This window comes from Raphanus sativus, chromosome 4, assembly GCF_000801105.2.
Source record: "Raphanus sativus cultivar WK10039 chromosome 4, ASM80110v3, whole genome shotgun sequence".
NCBI classification, from domain to species: Eukaryota; Viridiplantae; Streptophyta; class Magnoliopsida; order Brassicales; family Brassicaceae; genus Raphanus; species Raphanus sativus.
Window position 1 is genome coordinate 38447891 of NC_079514.1, and position 25314 is coordinate 38473204.

Below are 25314 nucleotides of genomic sequence, written 5' to 3' on the forward strand. Positions count from 1 at the left end.
ACATAAAATAGATACATATCTAAACTATTACTTTATGTTTGAAAACATTTAAAATATTAACTTTAGTTTTTATATATTTATTTTCATGGCTAATATATTATTATAGAATAAAACTAATTCATTTATTAAAATGCGGTTCACCCACGGTTGATCCAGTGATCCAGAGATCCGGTAAATCGTCCGGTTCAATGTCCGGGTCGGGTGTCAAAACATTGGTTTATAGGGTTTCTTTGTATTTGATATTGCTGATGGAGAATGGAGTCTCTGCGATTCTCCTTCTTTAACACAATCGACGTAACCGTCATATAATCTAGAAATTCCACTTATCCCATTCTAATAATGTTTAGTAATTGATAGTGATTCAAGTCCAAAAGACTAACATTTGGTCTATTGGTATTGTGACACATAAATTCTATGGTATCTTCCCATGTTACACTGTGCAAGGAAACCAATAACTTCCGTGATGCATGTTATCCATGTTTACATTTTAAAAACCGTGAACATGATTAATATACTCTTAAAACTTAACTAAAAAAGGTAACAAAAAAAAGAATCATTACTTCAATTCTGAGAGAAATTTAAAACGTTGTCTGGTTGCTAAAGTTATTTAAAACTGATGTAATTATGTAAACCACACACCACTCTCACCATTAATCCTTTGCATCACACTAACCATTTATTGTCAAAACCATTACTAAATGCAACAAGTCAGCAAGCCCGAATGTCACAGATAGTTAGAAATTGTCTTTCTCATGATCGTTATAGATGCTAACATCTCATTTACTAATTAACAAATTGGCTTTTTACTAGGAAGATTTGGTGACATTGTTCCATTCCGATTAAAATAGAAGTTGTCCATTAAATAGAGGAGTTTAATTACCATTTATAGTTTTTAAATAAAAAAACATATTTAGATTCATATTAAGATTCCTTGATATTTCTAAAAAAGAGTGAACAAACAAGAATTTCGTTATGAACACACACAAAATCTTCCATTATAACAAAACTAATATAGAAAATAATTGTATGTCTCTTATTTTATGATACATCTTTTTGAGAGACCTTGAAACTAAAGTAACACATACAGCTCGCACCTCTATATTTTAAAAGTCAACATGGTAATTTTAAAAATATATATTAGATACTCACCAATTATCTTACCAAAAATTGACACTTCACCCTTATTTTTTATAAAATTTATAAAATTTGAAACGTATTTCATTTTTCTGTTACTTGAACTAAATATATTAGTAAAAGTTTTATAGTTCATATATAGTTATTTTAATAATTATTAATATAAGAATGTTCTCTATATAAAACATCAACTTTGTTTTATGTTTAAATTCCAACTAAATTAATTATGACTTTTGGTTTTTTATTCTATTTTTATTAAATCGATTAGTAACAACCACTTATGTTATTACACTTTGAACTAAACAATTTTAAACAAAGTAATGCATTACAATTACTAACCACTATAAAAAAAATCAGAAAATATCATTTTTAATATATTTTATTTTCATATTTAACATATCTTATTTGTTAAGACCATATAATAATTTATAAATTTATGTAAAAGTATAGCATACGAACCCGGCGCGTAGCGCCGGAAAATCATTAGTTGAAAATAAAATAAATGAAATAAATTAACAATATAGGATTAAATGTACGTATGTTACGCTCTACTTCTCTCATCCAGCAACTCGCGAAAATATCACTTTCATTCACTAGAGAACTCATGAGTGAACAGGGTAAGCGAAGAAGTGGGTTGCAGTTGGATCGAGGTGAAGATGCCATGCTCTTGTTGTGTGAGTGGGATACAATGCATCCAAGGATTGAAGAGCTACGTGAATAGATGGAAGAAGGATTCACACATGTCACATGTGTTTTTGGATTCTTCTTAACACAATTAATTCTTTCATGATGAAATTAACAATTAATTATAATTCTTCTTAATATTAGATAATTAAGACATATTGCCTAGTCAAAAACACTCCCTAGTTCCACGGCCAATATTGTGCAATTTCTTTGGACAAGATTTATTTACATCTCCCATAAGTAAATCACCTTATTATTCTTTCTAAAATTACTCAAGAAAGAAATAAAGCTAACTTCAGTTTGTTCAAGAAACATGTCGAAGACACCAGCAGAGAAACAAGAGTTACCACTAGAAACGAGTCCGTACACAAAGTACGAGGATATTGAAGATTACAAGAAGAACGCTTATGGAACTTCTGGTCACCAGGAAGTTAAGCCTGGCCAAGGCGGTGGCGCAACAGACGCACCGACGCTCTCAGGCAGTGCTCCTCCCTCCGCTATAGATTCAGCTAACCAACAAGCTAAGAAGTGAATCGAACATTATCACAGAACAAATGTTCCCTTGCTTTCTTATATGATGCTTTTGCGATAATTGTTTTTTTTTCTTATCTGTTGTTATGATCCAATCTAATCAATTGATAGATGCTTAAATCTAACAAAATTTGACCATCTTCCGACAGATTATACGCCACATGTATAAAGAATAACATGTGTTCCAAGTCCTAAAGCGCGCTGAATATTTTGATAAGAGTTGCATCTTTGTAGCACACAACTACTTGTAATGAACGACTGATTCCTAGCAAATTATAAAGTGTATAAATTAACTTAAAGTCAATTCCATAACCACCAGCAATTTGAAAAGCTTGCCATTAGTTGTAGCAACAAGCATCTTCATAAACTTGATGAATTTTGAACAAATAGGCATAAATATAAAATATGAAAAAAATACTCTAAAATAGCACCCAAAAAATTATCATAAAAATACCTAAATAACTTTTATTAAAAACTAGTGACCCTTTTGGTAGCTTGATGTGACCTAACCAACATTTTAATTAAGCTACTGACTATAACAACCAAACATCTTCATAGGGATATATAACAGTCTTATTTAGTTTTTAATAGAAAGGACATCTCAAAATATCAACAATCAAAAAGAACATCCATGATCCAACTACATATATAATCTGTGTGTGTAACTACCATTGGTTGTTACTTGTTAGTGTTAGGCATTAAAGTTTCAATTTTCAATCATTAGCAGTTATAGTACTTCTAATCATCCGTGATAAGGTGCACACAGGTGGATTGGCCAAATGGTTGCCACTCGATGGCTACTCCAAGCACTGTTTTGATTAGTTTTTGATTGAAAAACTTTTACTCCATGTAACACAAAATGTAAAACAGTTTTTTGTTTGAATTAATTTTAACATTTTTCCAAAAAAAGAAAACAATACTTCTAATCTCTCAACATTAAGACCCAAAAAACAATACTTTTAATTTGCAATAAAAGTCAGTAAAACAGTAATAATTTGCAAAATTAATATGCTAATCCCATCAATGATATGTCCAATCACCAACAACAAACAACAGCTACCATTGTCGTTAGATCGCTACCGATATGGGCTTTTGCCGGTTTTGGATAAGTTCCATCCCAAACCGGAAACAAATGTCCCGATAGTTGATCACAGCCGAAATCTAAGATACATCCAATACAACCACGACACGTGTATGGCGGGAATCTGACGCAGCTAACATAAGAATTTTTAAATCGAAGGTAATAATAGCCCCTCGCGATTTCGAAAAGACAAAAGGAGATTACGTGGACGAGATAGCACCCGTCGATTTTCTATCCAAGCAATCTAACGGCTGGGACTCAGTGGCGGTACACACCCGGTCAAAACAATGCTTAGCCGTTGATTTAACGACACGTGTCAGTAAAGATCTCCGGAGGGGACAGATAGAAGATGGAAGAGATTACCTGGAATCGCCGGTGGCCAACTAAATACCAAACGAGACAAACCTTCTTTCTTCTTCGTCTCTCTCTCTCTCTCTCAAAGAAACCTTCCTGAAATTGTCTTTCGTCAATTCTCTTCTTCTTCTTCTTCTTCTGGGTTTCCGAGAATCTAACTGTATAATCTTAGAGCTTTTCGATCTGTGAGATAATCTCAGAGCTTTTGTTCGTGTGGTAAGCTTTCTCATTTTGTGAATGATCTACGTGATTTGAGGTTTTTGATTTCTCATCAATCTGTTGGGTTTTAGTCTGAGAGCTGAAAATTTATGAGCTTTCTGTTGAATTAAGCTTCTGGGTGTGTGTGATTTTCTGAAATAATCAGGATTCTTCTGATCAATTTCGAAATTAGGGTTTCGGTTATGTTTCTGGGTTAATCAGTTGCTTGATCTGACCTGAGAAAGTAGTAGAAAAGGTTTCACCTTTGAGTAGCTGGTTCTTTACCCTTTTTAGATTAAAGCTTGAATTATTTGTTGTGGCGGTTATTGAGTTCCTTCGGTTTGATCAATATCAAGGATCTACTGAAACTTGGGTGTTTATCAAAATCATTTCTTTTGGCTTTGAATTTGATATTTGGGGGGAAGGAAGGTTCCTTTAGTTTTCAAGTTGTGAAGTTTTGTCTCTGATCCTTGTAAGTTTTCTCTTTGTTGATCTAATAGCTAGTGGGAACAGAGGAAAGCAACAGAGTGTGAAAACGCTTACCTTGAAGGAACTGTTACTGTGTATTGCTGATTGATTTTACATGATTGAGAAGAGCTTAGCGGATGGTATGGATTTTTCACCTGTGATTACGGTTCTAGAAGGAGATTTCAAGATGGACAAGGCTTCTGCAACAGAAACTGATGCTTTAGATGACTCTAGGCAAATGAGTAAAGGAAAGCCTCCGAGGCACGTTTCTTCTATGCAACATATCACAAGCTCTACTACTACTACTACTAGTAGGCTGCAGGTTGCAGTCAGTGCCCAGGATCTGGACGTTTGTAGTTTGGTCATGAAGTCGTCGCCTGATGAGAAAACAGAGTTTCTGCCTGTATACCGATCAGGAAGCTGTGCTGAGCAAGGTGCAAAACAGTTTATGGAAGATGAGCACATTTGCATTGATGATCTTGTTCAGCATCTTGGTGCCTCTTTTGATTTCTCATCTCTTGGAGCCTTCTATGGGGTGAGTGAGTGTGTGATCTTCAAAACCTTACCCAAAAGAAAGCTTGTCAACCTGATTCGCCTGCCTTTTAACGTTGGTGATTGTGTTGTTATTTGGCAGGTATTTGATGGCCATGGAGGCACAGATGCAGCACTGTTTGTTAGAAAGAACATACTCAGATACATTGTAGAAGACTCCTACTTCCCACTATGTGTTAAGAAGGCAATCAAGAATGCTTTCTTGAAAGCTGATTACGAGTTTGCAGATGATTCTTCCCTTGACATCTCTTCTGGGACCACTGCCCTTACAGCTTTTATCTTTGGAAGGTAAGAGACATTTGAGTTCATGTTTTATGTATACTTTTGATTTGATTTTGAACAGAGTTGCTGCTGCTTTCTTTCTTAACAGGAGGTTGATAATTGCAAATGCTGGTGATTGCCGAGCAGTGCTTGGTAGAAGAGGCAGAGCAATTGAGTTATCCAAAGACCACAAACCAAACAGCAGCTCCGAGAAAGTAAGAATAGAGAAGCTAGGTGGAGTTGTGTACGATGGCTACCTCAACGGGCAACTATCGGTTGCACGTGCCATTGGAGACTGGCACATGAAAGGCCCCAAAGGCTCTGCTTGTCCTTTAAGCCCAGAGCCAGAGTTTCAAGAGACAGACCTTAGCGAAGAAGATGAGTTCTTGATAATGGGATGTGACGGTCTGTGGGATGTGATGAGCAGTCAGTGCGCGGTGACAATCGCGAGGAAAGAGCTGATGATTCATAATGACCCAGAGAGATGCGCCAGAGAGCTGGTGAGGGAGGCTCTTAAAAGGAATGCGTGTGATAATTTGACTGTGATCGTTGTGTGCTTCTCTCCGGATCCTCCGCAGAGGATAGAGATCCGGATGCAGTCACGTGTGAGAAGGAGTATATCTGCGGAAGGGCTAAATCTACTCAAAGGGGTGCTTGATGGCTACCCTTGATCAGCATGTTCTTGTTGTTCTATGTTGCTTTGTGAGAGGCTATTGCCATGTTGTAGAGTGTTTGTGTTCTGAGTATGTTGTTGTTGTTGTTACCTATATTAGTATTCAACATTCATTGAGATTTTTGATGGATGTCATGTAATCACGCTTTTGTAAATAACATTTTTTTTACCTGTTCCACGAGTTTCCTTGTTAAATATATATATCAGAGTTTCTTCTTTGCTTATAGGCTCTCTTAAATCCAGGGATATTTAGATCATAAGTTCATAAGGTTGTATTATTACAGTTCAAGGTTATGTGATTATTCTTCTACATGGACTTCACTTCATAGTCAGGTTTCACTGGTTACACCATTTGTCTTGACCGATTAGAATGAGTACGAGACAGCTTTCTTTATCTTCCAAGTCATCTTCATTCCTTCTGTCATCTTCATATCCCAAAAGGTTATCTTTTATCCACGAGGCCTGAATCCTAAATGTACCCCTTCACTCTTTAAAGACCCTATTAATAATGCAGTGTCAAAACATGAAATCATAGAGTAATCAAAGCCTGATTACATAGACGGTATGGCCGGCTTAAAATTTGAGAGCCATAAACATTTAGTAAAAAAATAATGATTTTTTGAATAATTTGGAAATTTATGGTTATATATATTATTTAAAAAAAAAGAATTGGGAGTCAAGACAAATATTTCACTAGACCGTGCCCAGAATCGGTTTGATTGATAAGTTGGATGGGAGGGGAATATACTCCTGAGGCATGGATATGCTATTTTCTTCGTTTGTTAATACTCATGTTTTCACTCTCCTCCAATCTTGGTCTATTCCCTTGTAGAAATTTTCCATATTGATCAAGAAGTATGTCAGGAGCAACTGGTGGAACTGGCGTAATGATAATGGGATCATGTGAAGTAGCGGTTGATGGATAGCAATGATGAGTAGAGTTGATAAGAATGTGCTCCGGGAAGTTAAGCTTGGCCTTGTGGCCTCTAAACTCAAATGCGGCTTTGTCATACGCTAAGGCTGCTTCTTCTGCGGTGTTGAACGTGCCAAGCCACACACGAGCTGCCTTGTTCGGGTCACGGATCTCGGCCGCGTACTTTCCCCACGGTCTTTGCCTCACCCCTCGGTAGTTTCCTTGTCTCGAAATTCTTTGTTCTGATCATGAAATGATGAAAATGTTAAGTTCACTCTTGTAGAAAGGGTGACATAATTAAAAGTTGGATCTTGCCTAGATGTATATCACATGTTTATTCATCACTTTCATGAATAAACATAACCTACCAGTCCATTGGCATTTGTTGTAGTTATCAGTGTGTGTTTGAATAATATGATCATTCTACATCTATTAATGAAATCTATCAAGTGGTAACAAAAATTCATAATAATATGATCATTTATTAACTGTAATGTGATCATTTTATTAGCCTTTATAATAAAAACTCTCTCAAGTGGTAATCAACTAATATATACTTCAGTATTAGCCTCTATGTTTTTGAATACTTCTTTTTCTGAATACTTCTTCCCTAGTTTCAAGCTAGAAATAATGTCTGACCAATTATCTAAACCAAAACATGACTGTCGCAACCAACCCTAGCCTGACTCATGAAACATAGCAACCGAGCTAGCTAATTAAGCATGTATTGGACGGCCAAATATGATCGTGAGTGGTTTAACCTTAAGAAACAAGGAATATTCATAAAGATACACCGAGTTCTAACATGATGTGCGAACAAGACTGATGTTCAATAAATCAATTTTCTATTTGATCAAGATCATGGTGCAGCAACTTAAGCATTCATTAGCAATGACAAAAATATCCAGTTGAAAGTTTACGAAAAGAGAATCTTCTATGAAAAAGAGAATCACAAAGCTATATGTATAGTAATATAGAATCATAAGCAAATGGATCAGATATATCATGAGATTACCTTGAGGGGTAAGAGATGAAGAAGATGAAGCCATGGATGGTGGGATGGGTTTATCTGTGAGTTCAGAGACAAAAGCAGACACATCAGACTCCGACAAAGTTGAGCAACGACACAAATCTTCCTTCTCTTCTCTTTTTTGAGCCATTGGTTCCGGTGAAAGAGGTCTCTTCCCACTAGGCATCATCCGATGGTATAGATTCTTATGTTTTGTTTTTATTTTTGTAGTCAAAGATGTACAAGCCAAAATGTACAGCAAAGATGTCTAATACCTGCATCTATGTTATATATAGACAGACACGCATCTATTTGTTGACCAGTATATAGAGAGAGAAATTAGTATAACTTTTTTTTCTCTTAGAGCTTAATTATTATAAGGTTTGTATAAGCTAGCTATATTATAGTTTGGTCATATATTTTGCACCAAAATTGTTCCATAAAAACAACTCCTCCTATCTATATATATTGTTGTAACAATATATTATGGAGTGGTAATCGAGGGGCTTGCCATGCAGTCTATTAATATTAACATTGTACTCATAATTAACTATAAACGATAAGAGATTAGATTGTATATATTAATATATAAACATTTTGTCCTGAGTTTTGATTTTTGTTTATTTGTGAAATGGAACATGTATTATCTTTACCCTAATGGTAGTAGTATTAACGTTTCTAAGCAACAAAGTAGTAATGAATTTGGCTACTTTTTAGCATACCTCTAACGATTTTTTAAAGTTCAAATAAATTAATTTAAAGATTAGAATATAAAATATTTTAGAGAAGTTTTGATGTTTCAAAATATAAGATGTTTTGATATTGTTAAAGTATTTTAGTTTGGTTAATCAATAGTAATTTACTATATTATTTGTGATTGGTTAATTTATATTATTTAATAATATTGTGTTTTAAAAATTAAGTTTCTTAATTAAAAATATATTATATTATGGAAAGGAGGGAGTGTACAAAGCATGTCTGTTCAACATCAAGTCAAAGTAATTTATAAGGATTATACAGCAATATAATCTTGTTTTTTTAGTAGTTCAACGTATATCCACCAAATCACTGATTTATACGGAAGAAAACAAAAACAGTTGCGAACTATATAACATGAAATGACTTCGTCTTTTAGCGGTCATCATGGATTCATGTTATGTTTTTTTTTATATAACCGAGTGTTCTGGTCCTAGTGTTGATGGTCTAGAGTAGAGACCGAACCTTTAGCGGCGCGAGAGTGGGTCATAGCCAAAAAACGGTCTTCGATCTCGGACACCAGAACAAGTCTACATGTAAATTCCCTGATGATCAGTACGAATCGAACTCGGAGTCGTACTTGCAACCGCAAGGAGTACCACCAGTAACTCGTCCTTGGTTACGTTCATTTATGTATCTAGATCAATGATTTCATTAAGTGTCTACTGTTTTAGGTGGAAATAATTACACTATTTATTGGACATCATATATCAGTACGTGCATGAACACTAACTATTGACCAATCGTATATCTTTGTTTCTTAATCGTATATCAGTATTATAGTAATATTTATGTAATGTTTAGTCGATACTCCAAAGGAAAATATTGCTAACTATTGAGTAAAAGCTACACATTTCATGGTTGTCATGTTACGAAGTCGTATACTGGCACATAAGTTGGCAACAGAACGAGACGGTCTCTTTTTCTTAAACTTCTAATTAAGTCATTTTAGAGCTTCAACCAAATCTCACGACCTCATTATTAAACTTTAGCGTGTTCTGAAAACACCACATCGATGTTTGAAGCTTTCACGTGTTTGCTGACTGGTCATCAGATTTGCCACTTAATGCTCTGATCTCTGCTATGAGATTAAAAGAAAAGTTCGGTTTCTATTCGCTACATTACAGTTTCCCGAGATGTACTCATCGCATTTTATCATTAAAAATAGAACAGAATCTGCAACCAATCTCTTTTAATATGTTATGTTTCTATTTGTGGTTTCTATAAGCAGTTTGGGAAGATTCGTGCCAATTTAATAAGTGATTGAGGGATTATTATTTATCCTTGGTGGTAGAATCTTATTATATTACATGCATTGATGTCAATGAATAGTTTTTCAATCATGATCTGAGACTTGTGGTTGAAGAAATAAACTGAATATTTTAAACCCTAAAGAAAATCGAAATATTGAGCTAAAACAATAAATCATTAGACCGACAGTAAGAATCTTCATGTGTATGAAATGAGATATTACTTTGAAAACCAAGATGACGTATGGGCTTACCAAAATGTGTAGTCAACCTTGATTATAAAAGTCAGAGCAGACTTCGCACGAACATTTCAACTCCTACCAATCGCATAATACCATACCCAAGTATTATATTGATATTTGTAACTCTTTCATTAGTTAGTATGGCAATTCTTATATTTTATACATATATTGTTTAGTAAGATTGATGCAAAGTACCAGTATTTTGCATCTTAATTACTCAAATGCTATTCAATTCAATGAGGACATTGCTGTAAGAAAAAATACATGTGGGTTTACGACAATACTTCAAATTTGGTATGAATGCTCTGGTCCGATCACTCTGATCTAAAAATAATTTTCGTTGGGAGTAAATTGTGCCACGATCTATTGGTTTACATGTAGGCTGTAGCAGGTGATATAATAGAGTTCATATCGAAAGTCATCTTCTTTCGTAATCAGTACACAGTTGAGGATTTTACAAGAAGTTATTTGTCCATGCCTCCAAGCCATATTGCATATTACATCTTTACAAAATAAAGGTCAACTTACCTTGAATTTGATGCCTTCTTGTTGTTAAGTTAGGTGAAGGATTAGCAGACGAATTTGTACTTTAGCAGTATCAATGACATATTACCAACGTTTTGATTCATGTAGACGATCACGTGCAAAATTACCGACTGGTTCAGTTTTATATTGTTGAAAAGTTGGTTTTAGGTGGTTGTACTTTTTTGTGAAAGTTTGAAACTGAAAAGTATCTCAGGAAAAATGATTGTTTAAAGGATTTACTTTTATAATGTTTTAGTATAACTTTTTAAGTTTTAGGATGCCACACTTTGACCCCAAAAAAAAAGGATGCCACATATTCTTATGTGTGCTTATGAGGCTCCCAAAGTTTTTGTTTTGGTCTAAAGGCCTCCTCCCAAGGTTTTGTTTTGGTCCTGAACAGAGGGACTGCAAAAGAAGAATAGCACTAATGATCCCAAATTCCCAATGTTTCTTGCTGACCAAGAGACTTAACAATAAGTCTCGGGAATGAGACTTCTTGAGAATGAAGAAAGAGAAGAGGAGGGAGGTATGGCATCTCAACAAAACTAACTCTCTTCACTGATCCATGGACCATCAAGAAGGAACAGATCATAAGCGATGAGCCATCTAAGCCTTCTTATTCTAAAGCGATGACCACATTCTTAGATATCTCCACTAGTATAACTAAAAGCTGGTCGAAGAAGGCTGCGGATTAAAGGTTCACGTGTAGGATCACAACACTCACTCTATGCACCACCTGCGTCTAAAGAAGCAGACCAAGTGTCTATACTAATCTCATTGGTAGATAGTTTATGGCTGTCTGCAAGAGGGCTCTAAAGAAAGACGATGAAATTGGACGTTTTGTGCGGTAATAGGAGTTAGCCCAGGTTCTGTCATAATAGACACTTCCTGCAGATCCATCTACACTCCTCTTCTTACAGATATATTTGTTCAAGATTCTTCTTTCATATGTTTGTTACGAAGTTTTTTGTCAAGAAAAAAAAACAAAGTTACTCAAGTTTCAACTACTGATTCCTTCAATATCAGACTACAAATCATAAAGGTAACACATGAGATCACTTAAGAGTAAAGGAGATACCGATTCTCCCAAAAGGTAAACATGACTGGAAAATTTCAAGAACAAATCCAACAGATCCTTTAGGCCCCTCAGTTTATGTAGACAGTGTCACTGTGTCTTGGTGGTCTATCAGGAACCGTACCTGGTTTGAATCTGGACGCTTCATGTCTAGCCAGCTCAGGTGGCACCGCACTGTTGCTCTGAACAAGCATCTGCTTCAGATCATAAAAGACGTCAGTATCATGAAGTGTCAGGAACGAAGTCGCAACACCGCTCTTCCCAGCACGTCCTGTACGCCCGATACGATGAGTATACATCTCTATATGTTTAGGCATGTCATAGTTTATGACATGAGCCACATCCGGAATATCGATACCACGTCCCACAACATCTGTTGCGACAAGGACGTTGTATCTCTTCGCTCTGAATCCTTCCAAGCTGATCTCTCTCTGCTCCTGCGATTTCCCACCGTGCAAGGTCGTGACGCGGTACCCTGCCTTGTCAAGATTCTTAGCAATAGAGTCGCAGTTTTTCTTCGTGTTAACAAAGACAATGGCGGTTTTGTCGTTGAGCTCATCCAGCAGTTTCTGCAACCTAAAGAACTTCTCAGATTCTTTCATCATAATCACGTGCTGCGAGATCAAATCCGTGGCCTTTCCTGCAGTACCAATGGTGACAACAACAGGGTTCCTCAAGTACTTCCTAGCGAGCCTCTCTACACCGGGAGGCATTGTAGCACTGAACATATACGTCGTTCTGTAAATCTTCTTCTCGTCAAGCTCTTCCTCTTCGTTCTCCGGTTTCAGATTACTCGAAGGCATCGCATCCAACACGCCTGCAACCTGAGGCTCGAAACCCATGTCTATCATCCGATCTGCCTCATCAAGCACCACATAGTTACACTGGTTCAGCACAGCATACCTCCTCTCGAGGCAATCAATCAAACGACCAGGAGTAGCAATCACAATCTCACACCCTTGTGTTATCTTCAACCCCTGTTCCTCAATAGACTGACCACCCACTATAGAAGTCACCCTAAACCCTAGGTAATGCGCAAACTTAACAGTCTCCTCCTCAATCTGCTGAGCAAGCTCCCTAGTAGGCGCCATAACCACAGCGTAAGGACCCTCCGTTTCATTCTCCTCGCTCATAGGCGGCAACCTAGAAATGTAAGCCAACATAGGCAAAACAAAAGCAGCAGTCTTTCCAGAACCAGTCTCCGCGATACCGATCACATCGCGCTGCTGCAGTCCTAGCGGTATAGCCGCCATCTGAATAGGAGAAGGCTTCCTGTAGCCAGCTCTCTCCACAGCTTTCAAAAGCTCAGAGCTCAGCTTACTCTCCTCCCAGCTCCTCATCGGCCTAGGGATCCTCGACCCTTTGTAAGAGATATTGAAATCCTCCCTGAAGATACGCCAGTCCCTCTCGCTCATCTCCTCCAGCCTCTTATCGCTCCAATGCCTATCAACCCTCATATCAAACGAGTCATACGCGTCGGCAGCCTCTTCCCTCACCTTCTGAGCAGCAGCCTCCTCGGGCCTCTCCACCACGCCGTCCTTCTTGCGTATCTCGTCCCGCGTCTCCCTCTCGTGCTTCGCCGCCTGCTTCTTCTGCTCGCGGCGGTCCATCCCGGCGCGGAAGCCTCTCCCGAAGAGGAGCTGGGCCTCGTGTGGGTTCTGGTAGAGCGCGTTCATGTCTCGGGAAGTGTCCTCCGTGTTCTCCCAGTCGAAGGAGAAGCGGAACTTCTCGCTCGGTCTTATCACTCTCTTCTTCGGCTTCTTCCCTCCCAGGTACTGCTCCTTGATCGCGTCCAGCTCCTTCTCCCGCTCCCGCTCAACCAGCTTCTCCACTCGCGCCTTCTCCTTCGCCTTCGCTTCCTCCTCCCGCTCACGCTCTCGGACTCGCCGGTCCGAATCGCGATCCCGCTCGCGGCGGTCGCGTTCGCGTTCTCTATCCCTGTTATCGCGATCTCGATCCCGATCTCGGCCTCTGTCTCTCTCCCTGTTATCGCGATCTCGGTCCTTGGTGTCTTCAGTCTCCGGATCGGAGGGAGGGATCTGCTCGCGGCGGTTACGGAGGTCGGAGATTTGATCCTGGCGGCGTTTTAGGGCTAGCTCTTCGCGCTGGGCTTTGGTGAGGAAGACTGGCTTCTTGGGATCGAGTGAGTTCGAAGATGAAGATCCGACGGTTTCGCTGATGGATCGCTTCATCGCTAAAGTTTATTTTCGCTTGGTCGATTGCAGGAGGGGAAAGCTGAAGAAGCGACTCTCTTCTCTTCTTTTCACTTTCTAATCCTTTTGGGATATTTGGGATATTTGTTTGTGTATAAGCCCCTACTAGGGTTTTAGGCCCATTACCAATGGTTTTGGTCGGCTATCTTTCGGTTGGGGCAAATCATTATCAAAACTAATTGCGACTCGTAAAATTGAATTTGAGATAGTTAACCGTTAAAAACTTGAACAAAAATTGTTAATTTTCCATTTATATTTTAGTTCATGTCTAATTTTAGACAATCAATAATTAGTTTAGAAATAATTTTGTATAACCAATATTTGGGTATTAAATATGCTAATTTCAAAGAACGGGAATAAATGTCCATTTTCCCAACTGGAGATGTAGTGACTAGGTTCACTGATATGAGGACGTGAGTGAACTTTACAATTTACATGAATAGTCCGCAACTAAATGGACTGTTCATCATGGATATACATGAAGCGGGTTTACATGTGCTAAGTTTCAGAATGGACTACGCAGTCATTGATCATCTGAAAATACTTTAAAAAGTTAGGCTAAATCGATTTGGAGGAGAGTCAACGATGTTCAAGCAATTAAAATGTGTTCTTTTGAACATGGCTATTTAGACATGTACAACTCATTTGACACTTTTCAAGTTGTCATAGTTCTATTTGGATTGTATCATATTTGTGCATGATCTTATTGGGTTCGAAACATCAATATCCCGAAAAGATGTCCACTTAAATAGATCTATTTGGACGCAGACAAATTTACAGTATTTGACATCTTTCACTGGCCATCACGGATGGGAGTGACAAGTATCAGAATGGTTAAAAACTGGACCAGATCAAAACAGTTAATGGGTATGAACAAACCAGCCATGATTGCATGCTAAAATTAGCATAAAACATGGCAAATTGGCAAGTCTGGTCCAACCACCAAATCATAGAGGGAAATCATGAAAAAACCATAGATGTTACAGATATGTGCCTTTTACACACATCATTAGAAAAGGAGAGCACATCACTAATAGAAACTTAAGTGTAACATGTTATGTGCTTTTTAACCTACAGAACCAGTAACTGGAAGCTGAGACAGTTGTGTCTCTTGAACCTGATCCTCTGTTTTCTTCTCAAATTTAATCTGTCCGTAGAAATAAGAGAGGAATCCCCAAAGTGAGAGAAACAAAGAGATACCTTTCTCCGCCTGAAACTTCTCCCGGTAGAAAAGGACTGCCAAGACCTCCGTCAAAGGAAGCAGAGCACTGATCACAATTCCAGAGACCAGAGACGATGCACAGAAGATCATCCCAATAGTTCCCAAGAAAAAGCCTTGCCAGATTATGGCCGTGAACGCAACCAGCACATAGTAATACGTAGACCCTCCAAGCTTAAAGTCTCTTGCTTCTTTAACTATCACCTGAAAACTCAAAACAGAGCATACTAATAAAAAACAGAGTATATTAAGAAAAACAGAGCATATTAAAAACAGAGTATATTAAAGCAGAGCATATTACCTTGAAACCGCCATTAGCTAGCATCCCAACGAGGCAGAAGCAAGTGGCTGAGAAGCACATGACCATCTGCACCTCGAGGACGAGCGTGTAGCTGATTCGCTGACTAACTTTCTTGTAAGTGAGCTCCACAAGCGGCAATACAAACCCGTAGAGAATAGCTGCAGCAAGGGTCAAGGCAAACCCCACAATATACTCCCTGTGCGTCTCTTTTGCAGGCCTGTCACTGTCGGTGTGAAGGGCGAGGACCCCGGCACCGAGAGTGATCAAAACGACGGCGTTTATAGTAAAAGGTGTGAACTTTTGTTTCACCATGAAAAAGGCGAAGAGAGCAGTAAAGGCTAGCTGAGATGAGACGATCAGAGACGAAGTGGAAACAGGGAGGTAAACTAAACCGTAAGCGTAGAGGTAATTGTCAAAGCCAGTAAGTAGGCCGACCACAACAGAGGCCAAGAACAGAGGAGGTTTTATGAGAAAAAATTGAGTCTTTGCTTCTTCTTCGTCTTCTTCTTTACGGCGGTGGAAGAAAAAGAAGAGAAGAGGGAGGAGGATGATCGGAAAGCCTGCGGTTTGGAGGAAGCTAGAGAACCAGATTTGGTTGCCACCGTTTCTGAAGTAGAGACGCATCATTAGAGGGCCTCCAGAGTTTCCAGTGGCCAGGATTATACCGTTTATGATTACAAGATAGGTCTTCATCTTCATCATCTTCTTGCTCATAACATTTGTTTGTGTGTGTGTGTTTATGTGGTTCTTCTTGTAGTCTTTGATGTGATAGACATAGCATATTCGCATGCAAAAAAGAGTTTGACTTCAGGTGGATAATTATTAGTTCAAGTTGAAGTGGAGTGGGATTCGTATAAACCGCAGTTTTGGTAAGAGAGTTTTTATTTTTTGCCAACAATAACTATTCTTATATAAACATGATTTGACAACTCAAATCTGTGTGTACATAGTTAGGACATTTCCTATTTTTACAGTATAGTTTCGGTTTTGGTATACTGGTTTTCTAAAATTGAACCATAACAAATTATTGCATGCTTTGTGTGTATGTGTAAACATATGTTGTATGTACTGTAATTTCTTCCATGTTTGCCACGCTTTTATATGTAGAAGAAGACATTTAGATGCAATCAAAGCATCTAAAACATTGCAGTAGAAAGAAGTTAGAGCAAATTCAGATTAAGACATGAGACATTAAATTAGGAGTATTTTAATTCAGAGGTGACTAAAGAAGATGCGTTTAGCGGAAAGATAAGATGCCTCGTTTAGATTCAATAGACACTTTTTATGGTCAAAGATGTGGTTTCACTAAATTCACTAGACACTAAGCACTAGAAAAATTATTTTAAAATTTCTAGATGGTTTTGAAAGTGGGTTTGATGTTTTGAGTCTTTTTGACTCACCCAAAAAAGTTATATACCATTTTTCATAAAATGCAGGCTTGAAAGATTGTACCTGCCAGCACTGGAAGTCATAAAATACAACATGAACGTGAACTTGAGGAATAGACATCTATGTAGTGGTGCGTCATGGATAACGAGAGATCTTTAATCGATCACCCAATCAAATGGTGGTTGGTTGCTGCAGAGTTTGTGTAATCTATGGATCCAAGATGTGTGATAATTTCTTCGGATTAATACGAGATAATAAAAGCTATCACTAGACCAGAACAATGGCATGGGTATAGAGCTTTCTTAAAACAAAACACACTGCTTAAAGGTAACTTTGCAAGCATATATTTCGAAATGGAAAAACTTGCAGCAAATTCAATTGCAAGAGATATTGCCAAAAGTGTGATGCGAGATGGGCACTTCGATTCTTATTTGGCACTAGGATGTCCTTCATGATTGCATGATCGGATTCAAAGAAAACAGCTAAAGACGACATTTGATTCTTATTAGAATGTTGTCGGTTTTCTTCTTGATTATCATTAGCTATAGGTTTTCGGTTTGTACTTAGGTTTATCAAGCCAAACATTATCTTATAACCATACTTCTTTGTAATTTAGTTATAACATTCACGTTCGAATATATTTAGATACTAATATTAAATTATACAAAAAATGATTATAAGTCAACAAAAATGAGAATTTAGAATACTAATTAAGTTTGAAATAATTAATTAAGTTGACATATCTGGCGATTTTGTGCATTTTCACCCATTCCTAACATAGAAACGACGTCGCTACATAATGCAGCTCGTGAGGTGACAACTGTAACTAACTCTCAAGTCTCAATGAAACCAAAACAGGCAGCGAACTCAGCTGCCTACGAAGCCATCCTCCGAGCAGGTCCTCGCCTAAACCAACTCCAACAGGCTCACGCCCACCTCATCGTCACGGGCCACGGTCACACCCGAAGCCTCCTAACAAAGCTCATCACTTTCGCCTGTTCCGCCAAAGCCCTCGCTTACGCTCACCTCATCTTCCTCTCCGTGCCTCTCCCCGACGACTTCCTCTTCAACACCGTCATCAAATCCACTTCCAAGTCGCGCTTCCCCCTTGATTGCCTCGCTTACTACCGTCGCATGCTGTCTTCCTCCGACGTGTCCCCGAGTAACTACACTTTCACGTCGGTGATCAAGTCCTGCGCCGATCTTTCCGCGGTGGGTGTCGGAAAGGGAGTTCATTGCCACGCGGTGGTTACTGGGTTTGGGTTTGATAGTTACGTCCAAGCGGCTTTAGTTGCTTTTTATGCGAAGTGTGGAGACGTGGGAGTTGCGCGGAAGGTGTTCGATGAAATGCCTGTGAAGTCTGTTGTGGCGTGGAACTCGCTTGTTTCCGGGTTGGAGCAAAACGGGTTAGGGGAAGAAGCGATTCGGGTGTTTTATCAGATGAGGGATTCGGGTTTGGAGCCTGATTCAGCGACGTTTGTGAGTGTTCTCGCGGCGTGTGCGCAGACCGGGGGGATTGGTTTAGGTTCTTGGGTGCATCGGTACATTGTTGATAAGGGTTTTGAGATGAATGTGAAGCTCGGTACTGCGTTGGTTAACTTGTATTCGAGGTGTGGGGATGTTGGAAAGGCGAGGGGAGTTTTTGACGAGATGGAGGAGACTAATGTAGCTGCTTGGACGGCGATGATCTCTGCTTATGGTACTCATGGATGTGGGAAACAAGCAGTAGATCTTTTTAATAAAATGGAGGATGAGGGCGGTCCGGTTCCTAATGATGTAACGTTTGTGGCTGTTTTGTCTGCTTGTGCTCATGGTGGACTCGTGGAGGAAGGACGTTCGGTTTACAAGAGGATGAGTAAGAGGTATGGATTGGTTCCAAGAGTGGAACATCATGTTTGTATGGTTGATATGCTTGGGCGGGCTGGGTTTCTCGACGAAGCTTATAGGTTCATACACCAACTTGATGCTACTGGTAAAGCAAGTTCTCCAGCGTTGTGGACAGCTATGCTTGGAGCTTGCAAGATGCACAGGAGCTATGATCTCGGTGTAGAAATCGCCAAGCGGCTAATAGCCCTCGAGCCGGAAAACCCAGGTCATCATGTCATGCTCTCAAATATCTACGCCTTGAGTGGCAAAACAGATGAAGTGTCACACGTAAGAGATAGAATGATAAAGAACAACCTTAGAAAACAGGTCGGCTATAGTGTAATCGAAGTTGAAAAGAAGACGTATCTGTTCAGTATGGGTGATGAGTCTCATCCAGAGACTAGGGAAATTTATAGGTATCTAGAAACTCTGATGAGTCGGTGCAAGGAAATTGGGTATGCTCCAGTTTCTGAAGAAGTGATGCACCAAGTAGAGGAAGAAGAAAAGGAGTACGCACTTAGATACCACAGCGAGAAGCTTGCTGTAGCATTCGGGTTGTTGAAGACCGTAGATGTAGCCATAACTGTTGTGAAGAATCTACGCATCTGTGAGGATTGTCACTCTGCTTTCAAGTACATTTCTATTGTATCCAATAGGCAGATCATAGTGCGAGATAAGCTTAGGTTCCACCATTTCCAAAACGGTTCTTGTTCATGTCTAGACTATTGGTAAAGACAAATATACAAACACAAGTGTTTCATTTTTATTACAAAATATGTTACATGGTTGATGGTTCTTGCAAACTACAAACCTTTTTGGTATTATACAAGATGAGAGCCTATGTTACAGCCTTCTTTATTCTCACACATTTTAGTACAAAAACATATTCTACACAGGAAGGAGACTTACCCAACCTCGCAAACCAATATTATACAGTAGTTATTGGATGTTAGGGAGATGTTACTAACAGTGTCAACCTTCATGGTTCCAGTGCAACCCCTTGGCTGCAATCAACTCCAATCTCTGAGAATGCGTCGACAAGTTTTGGGTAGAGTTTAGTAAGCATGATCTTGAAACCGGTGGAGTTTGTGGTTGAGCTCTCCTGCAGTTTCGATGATGATCCTACAGGGACGCCTTCCATGTAAGCCTTGCACGCAGCCAGAACATGGTGAGCCCGTTGCGTGAAGTGGTCCTTCACAAGCACCTCAAAATGCTACAATGGCAACAATACAGAGTTGATCAAAGTGGTCACTTACTGCTAAATTTCATTTTGTGTTGAGTTTTTTTTTGCAACAGAGCATACCTTTGGAGGCTTGCGGAGCAACGAGATCATGGATTTGCAGGTGATGAGGAAAGCATTCTCATTGTAACTCACAGAGTTTTTCTCTCCCTCAGCTCGGCCCAGCTGCTTATCATAGCCAGCTTCGTTGAAGTAAGGCTTCTCATTCAGAACAAGAGCCTGAAACGAGAGAAGGACTTGAAGGATGGAGGAGCTCCCTGGGCTCCACACTTCAGTGCCAGAGCCATTCCATGTGTTCAGCAGACTCAGGCAGACTCTTCCTGACTCGTACAGGTTAGGATTCAGTCGCATCCCACCTGAATGATAGTGTACCATCTGTATTCAAAGAGCATTTGTTTTAGTCCACAAACACACAAAACTTGGCAATGTCATTTGTCCACAAAACACTTTCATACAACAGTAGCATCTGTAGACCACATGATAGGTACGGATCGGAATTAGCAAGAAACATAGTCTTATGTGGAAGCTAGAAGCTAAACTAGAAGCTAACAGAAACCTACCTTAGGGTCATGAATGAAACTAGGTCCCAAAGAAACACATATCTAAAAGCTAGTGTGAGTGATAGAGAAGTTAGAGCAGTGAAACTCACTGGAGGCTCATGAGGATACTGTGGCGGAAGCATTATGTCGAAGAAGAATAGTCCATCATGGTATGGTGTTCCAGGTGCACCAACAAGGGCTGCACGAATAAGGTCCATCCTTTCTTCATACACACGCACGTATATTGTGTCTGTTCATCACAAAAGGTCAAGTTCAGTAATTTAAATTCAAAACACAATAACAGAACATGCAATCATCAAACAGAGAATACATAAATAGAAAGAGTAAGAGAACTAACTGGGAAGATCTGCCTCCAAATTGCTCCATTCTTGCTGGACTTTCTTCACCCAACTCTTTGTAACCTATAATAATAAGAGATGAAAATTACAAAGAGTGTCATTTAGCTGATCTCAGAATGTTAAGTGTTTGGTCTAGTAGAGTCTTTACCGGGGGTTGTGCCAACTCTTTCGCCGAAGAAAAGAAATGATGGTCTGAGCAGTCAGTAACCATATCAAACTGTCTGAAGCTCACTAGATTCCTGCTGTTGTCTAGAAGAGTTGAATCTGGTGTCTTGTTAGTCCCTGCTATAGGCATGTCCATATCCACTCCATCTGATTTAGATTCGGAGGTGTCATATGACTCTGTTGCTTCTTGAACAAGGACCTCAGAGTCGCTTTGTTCTTCAGTGTCATTGCAACGTGAATGCGAGCTTATAGCAGGAGCGGAACCATGAGAACCGAATAGGCTTGAAGCAAGGTTTGTGATGAATCCTATGGCAGCTTTTGGAAGGAAAAACGAACTAGATTCCAGAACGTTATTGTTGCAGCTTTCACCAGCACTGTAGAGATTCACCAGACCCTGAAAATACATGCATCATATAAGATATCTTCTGCTATGGGAATAAACTGATACATTCCTCATGGCTCAAGAACTATTTAAGGAATTATAAATTATCCCAATGAAACAACAGAAAATTTGAGTTAGCCAGATGCTGAAGGTATTGATTTTACCGTTTGCTGAGGGTTTGAAGATGATTCATTTGATTGACCTATCTTCTGACTTAGATCTTGAACACTACTTGCAGAACTTATAGTGCTAGAGTTGGAAAATTCAGACCTTTCCATCCTCCAAATTTCATATGGTGCAACCTGGTAAACATACATATTCAAACCTTACTGTCAATTCAATCAAGTAAACTTTGAGCACAGTACTTTTAAAAGAACTATAAGTAGAACCTAATACATACCTCACTAGTAGAACCATTGGCCCATTTCACCTCCACAACACCACTTTTGAAACCTGCAACAACACCAATGCTTGACAGACAGCATTTGCCACTGTAGTCACTCTCTGTAAGTTGGTGTTTCGTCTCTATAGCAACGATTGTGCCTGCATTTGGATCATTTTTTTCTTCTGGACTTAACTTAAACACCACATCGCTGAAACAGAATCCAAAATCAGGGTGCTCCAGCAGTTCATATGCGCTGACAACTTCCTCCATCTGCTCACTTGCTTCTTTCTCAGCCAGTGTTCTCCACTGCACCTTCACAGTTTGTTCCTTTGCATTGACAACCTTCACAACTCCCCACCTTTCCCTGTTGCAGGTTTCCTTTTCCACAACAAACTGTTCCGGCCAAAAATCATGAGCGTTAACAGCTCCAACGGGAAGCAGCTGCTGTGAATCCACTCCCGTGCTGCATCCACCATCTTGCCACAGAACATCAACCTTCATCTTTGTCTTCGTGATAACAAAAGGCCCATCAGAGCTTGAGCTCTGCATATTTCTGCTGAAACCTTTTTGCAGCTCTTCTATATCGCAGTGGGACGAGCCAGGGAGGATGCACCAGTCACCAAGCTGCCAACTCGCATGAGAAACAGATGGTAACAAAGTTAAACTCTCAGGACTCTGCAAAGATTGAGGTGCAGTTAGATTCCTATCACCACCGCCCATGATGGAGGCAACCCACTCAACGTAGACAAGCCCTGCTTCCACAGAGCACACAGTTCCCACTGCTTGGTTCTCCCTCCAGTTCCCGCATAGCCATGAAGTTGATCTGGCAGCATGAGCCAGCTTTACCTGAACTCTCTGCCCTGGATAATAAGAATACTGAGAATCCTCTAGCAGATTTGGAGGAATGGCCACAAGTTTATCTTGATCGCTTACAAGGACCTCATAATTAGACCCATCGTCAAGGGTGACAGAGACACGCTCAACTATCTTGTCAACCCTTCCTAGCCAAGGACCGTTGATCACATAATCACAGAGCGAGATAGAACGCAGCCTCTGAAGCTTCTTGGTATCAACTTCCTTCACGACCTTCCCATGAATACTCTCGAGGTTGACAAACATGTTCACGTTGATGACCCTGCCACTCTGTCCTGAGGGCTCAGCTGTGGACCGCACAATGTCACCGTGCATGAAGCCCCTCTCGAAGGACAAGAAATCGTCGATTTTGCCAATGGTCTCTTCGAGGTTTGAGAAAATGTCTTGAGCACGTCCGCCGTAAGAGAACTCCACTTCTTCTTGTTCACTGCTGCCACTGTCGCTGGAGTTCTCCCAGTCGGAGTCAGTAAGGTTCATATCCATAGTTTAGATGCCTGCCATGGAACTAGACTTTCATCAAAGTGCTCAAAAAAAAAAAAACTCAAACAGAAGCAAATGGTATAAGAGATAATAAATATTCTGACCTTAGATTAAATGGTGTCTCTTCCTTCCCTGAAGTTACTTTGATAGATGCGGACCGTGACTAAGTAGGAGTCGAGTGTAAGACTCTGATAATGCCAAAGGAGATTTGCTCGCTAACTGATAACGTGAGCCAGGTATGGACTCTGATAATGCCAAAGGAGATTTGCTCGCCTAGAGGGATAAAGGTGAGCCAACTAAAGGACTCTGAAATGCCAAAGGAGATTTGCCGAAACAAATGAACTGAAGGATCCAGATGGATAGAACTTCAAAAGGGGAACCGAATAAGTAACCGGAGTTCCAATATGCCAAAGGAGATATGCCCTTAGAATGAGGGAGGAGCTGGAACAAAAGTGAAGTCTCCACTGAGAAGCGATATGTAACAAAGCCAGCTAAGGGGAGAAACTTCACTTGTGCTGCTATAGTTTTACTATTTGCCAAAGGAGATTTGCCCTAAAGGAGCTAGATAGAATCCAAAGTATATATATGTAGGAAACAGGATATATATATAGTTCAAGAAAATCAAACGAAGAGGAGAAGCAAGATCGGTCTCTTGAGATTCATTCACGCATATTCCCACCAGTTTAGCAGTGAGACCAGCATGATGAAAGAAAGCTCGTTAATTGCTCAAGCCAGATTTTCCTCCATCAGTCAAAAATTTCCATCTAACCTGCAAAAAAAAAGGTCATTTGTTGTCCTGTTATCACAAGATTCGAGAGCAAACAAATAAAAAACGAAGCATACGCCTTATGTAGATGTAAGTTCTTGCTAAATAAATACTCATTTGAAATAAGAAGAGAGAACAGAACAGAGGATAATTATTAATATCCTCCTTAGAGCTCATAAAGCGGATAAAAAAAAAAGAGAAAAGCTTTAGCTTGAGAAAGAATACTTAATCAAACTCAAAAGAAGTACAAAGTTGGAGTTGGCCCTTGAGATTCATTTTAGTGGAAAGACTAATCAGGATCAGCTTTTGGTGTAAAACATAATCTTATCAATCACAGCTAGGGTCAATTGTTGAACAGACACACAGAAACATTGTAGAAACTAGGTTTGTTTTCTCCAAAACAGAATTAAAAAAAAAATCTCAAAGGTCTTAGCTTTTCTAACTAACTTAGGAACCCATATGCTTAAAGGAGAGCAAAAGCTAAGAACTTGAGAAGACCCTTTTGTTAATTCGCAAGGAAAGTCAACAAGAGATGAATCAAAGAAGTGAAAACAAGTCGGAGGAGAAGAAGGAACGTACCATAAGAAGCGTAGGGTTTTTTGGTTATAATGAGAAATCAAGAAGATGAGGAAACGGTAAGTGCTTCTCCCTTTCAGTCCCAGGAGTCTATGACGCCATTAACAAACCTCCAGACCATTGGAAAACGAAAACTTTGTCTGCTTCTCTCTGTTTCAGCTCTATCCTCTGTTTCTGGTTCCTCTGTTTCTCTGTTTCCGGGTTTCTCTGTTTTTCTCTGCTTCTCTCTCTGGTGGTGGTGATGGTGGTTCGTGAGGGAGTGGTTGTTAGGTTTGACATTGAGAGAAGAAGAGGCAAAGAAAGAGATATATTGGGTGGTGGTGGTGGGGAGGGGAGAAGAGAATATACCAACAGTATCTCCCACACACACTCCTTTTCTTCTCCCCTTTTTCCTCCTCCTTTCCTTTTCCAACTAAAAATAATTATACTTGCATTTTTAAATATATGAAATAAAAACTATAGGTTTCAGTATATATCATGCAAAAAAGTAATTTCAATTTTGGAGATGAAAGTTGAAAATGAAACATCTAGATAAAACCATTAAAAGCATAGTTTCTTTTTCTTTTTCTTTTTTTTCATTCTGTGTGTTGCTAAAACCCCTAACACTTTGAAAATGAAACATCTAGATAAAACCATTAAAAGCATAGTTTCTTTTTCTTTTTTTCATTGTGTGTGTTGCTAAAACCCCTAACACTGAAACAACTGCTTCATACTATTACTCATTCTTTTGTTGAAACAATAACCTTATGAGTCATGACAGCTTGACTATTGGACAATAACCTAGTAAAAAATTAGTATTAGAATGATAAACTAATGAAACATTATATTTGGTCTAAATTTTGAATAACTGATATA

At 39.2% G+C, this 25314-nt stretch overlaps 6 protein-coding genes across 6 annotated transcripts; 2 read left to right on the forward strand and 4 right to left on the reverse strand.

The window, feature by feature from the left end:
- The first annotated feature begins 3815 nt into the window (after window positions 1-3815).
- Window positions 3816-6112, forward strand: LOC108855729 (probable protein phosphatase 2C 27). Its single transcript, XM_018629613.2, has 4 exons — window positions 3816-4000; window positions 4483-4985; window positions 5085-5290; window positions 5373-6112. The coding sequence occupies exons 2-4, from the start codon at window positions 4566-4568 to the stop codon at window positions 5932-5934; spliced, it is 1188 nt and encodes a 395-aa protein (XP_018485115.1). The 5' UTR covers window positions 3816-4000; window positions 4483-4565; the 3' UTR covers window positions 5935-6112.
- Window positions 6113-6239: 127 nt separating this feature from the next.
- LOC108855730 (ethylene-responsive transcription factor ERF112-like) lies at window positions 6240-10211 on the reverse strand. Its single transcript, XM_018629614.2, has 2 exons — window positions 7865-10211; window positions 6240-7091 (listed from the first exon to the last, which is right to left on the reverse strand). The coding sequence occupies exons 1-2, from the start codon at window positions 8046-8048 to the stop codon at window positions 6703-6705; spliced, it is 573 nt and encodes a 190-aa protein (XP_018485116.1). The 5' UTR covers window positions 8049-10211; the 3' UTR covers window positions 6240-6702.
- Window positions 10212-11624: 1413 nt separating this feature from the next.
- On the reverse strand, window positions 11625-13995 carry LOC108854765 (DEAD-box ATP-dependent RNA helicase 21). The gene has a single exon (XM_018628415.2). The coding sequence runs from the start codon at window positions 13896-13898 to the stop codon at window positions 11778-11780; it is 2121 nt and encodes a 706-aa protein (XP_018483917.1). The 5' UTR covers window positions 13899-13995; the 3' UTR covers window positions 11625-11777.
- A 766-nt stretch (window positions 13996-14761) lies between these two features.
- On the reverse strand, window positions 14762-16162 carry LOC108853824 (purine permease 2). Its single transcript, XM_018627268.2, has 2 exons — window positions 15440-16162; window positions 14762-15342 (listed from the first exon to the last, which is right to left on the reverse strand). The coding sequence occupies exons 1-2, from the start codon at window positions 16151-16153 to the stop codon at window positions 14986-14988; spliced, it is 1071 nt and encodes a 356-aa protein (XP_018482770.1). The 5' UTR covers window positions 16154-16162; the 3' UTR covers window positions 14762-14985.
- Window positions 16163-17602: 1440 nt separating this feature from the next.
- Window positions 17603-19482, forward strand: LOC108853822 (pentatricopeptide repeat-containing protein At2g33760). Its single transcript, XM_018627266.2, has one exon. The coding sequence runs from the start codon at window positions 17672-17674 to the stop codon at window positions 19424-19426; it is 1755 nt and encodes a 584-aa protein (XP_018482768.1). The 5' UTR covers window positions 17603-17671; the 3' UTR covers window positions 19427-19482.
- Window positions 19436-24805, reverse strand: LOC108853821 (probable ubiquitin-conjugating enzyme E2 24). The gene is made up of 9 exons (XM_018627264.2): window positions 24463-24805; window positions 23222-23886; window positions 21780-23131; window positions 21544-21681; window positions 20981-21391; window positions 20832-20895; window positions 20584-20723; window positions 19998-20309; window positions 19436-19907 (listed from the first exon to the last, which is right to left on the reverse strand). The coding sequence occupies exons 3-9, from the start codon at window positions 23118-23120 to the stop codon at window positions 19674-19676; spliced, it is 2640 nt and encodes an 879-aa protein (XP_018482766.1). The 5' UTR covers window positions 23121-23131; window positions 23222-23886; window positions 24463-24805; the 3' UTR covers window positions 19436-19673.
- Between the last annotated feature and the right edge of the window lie 509 nt (window positions 24806-25314).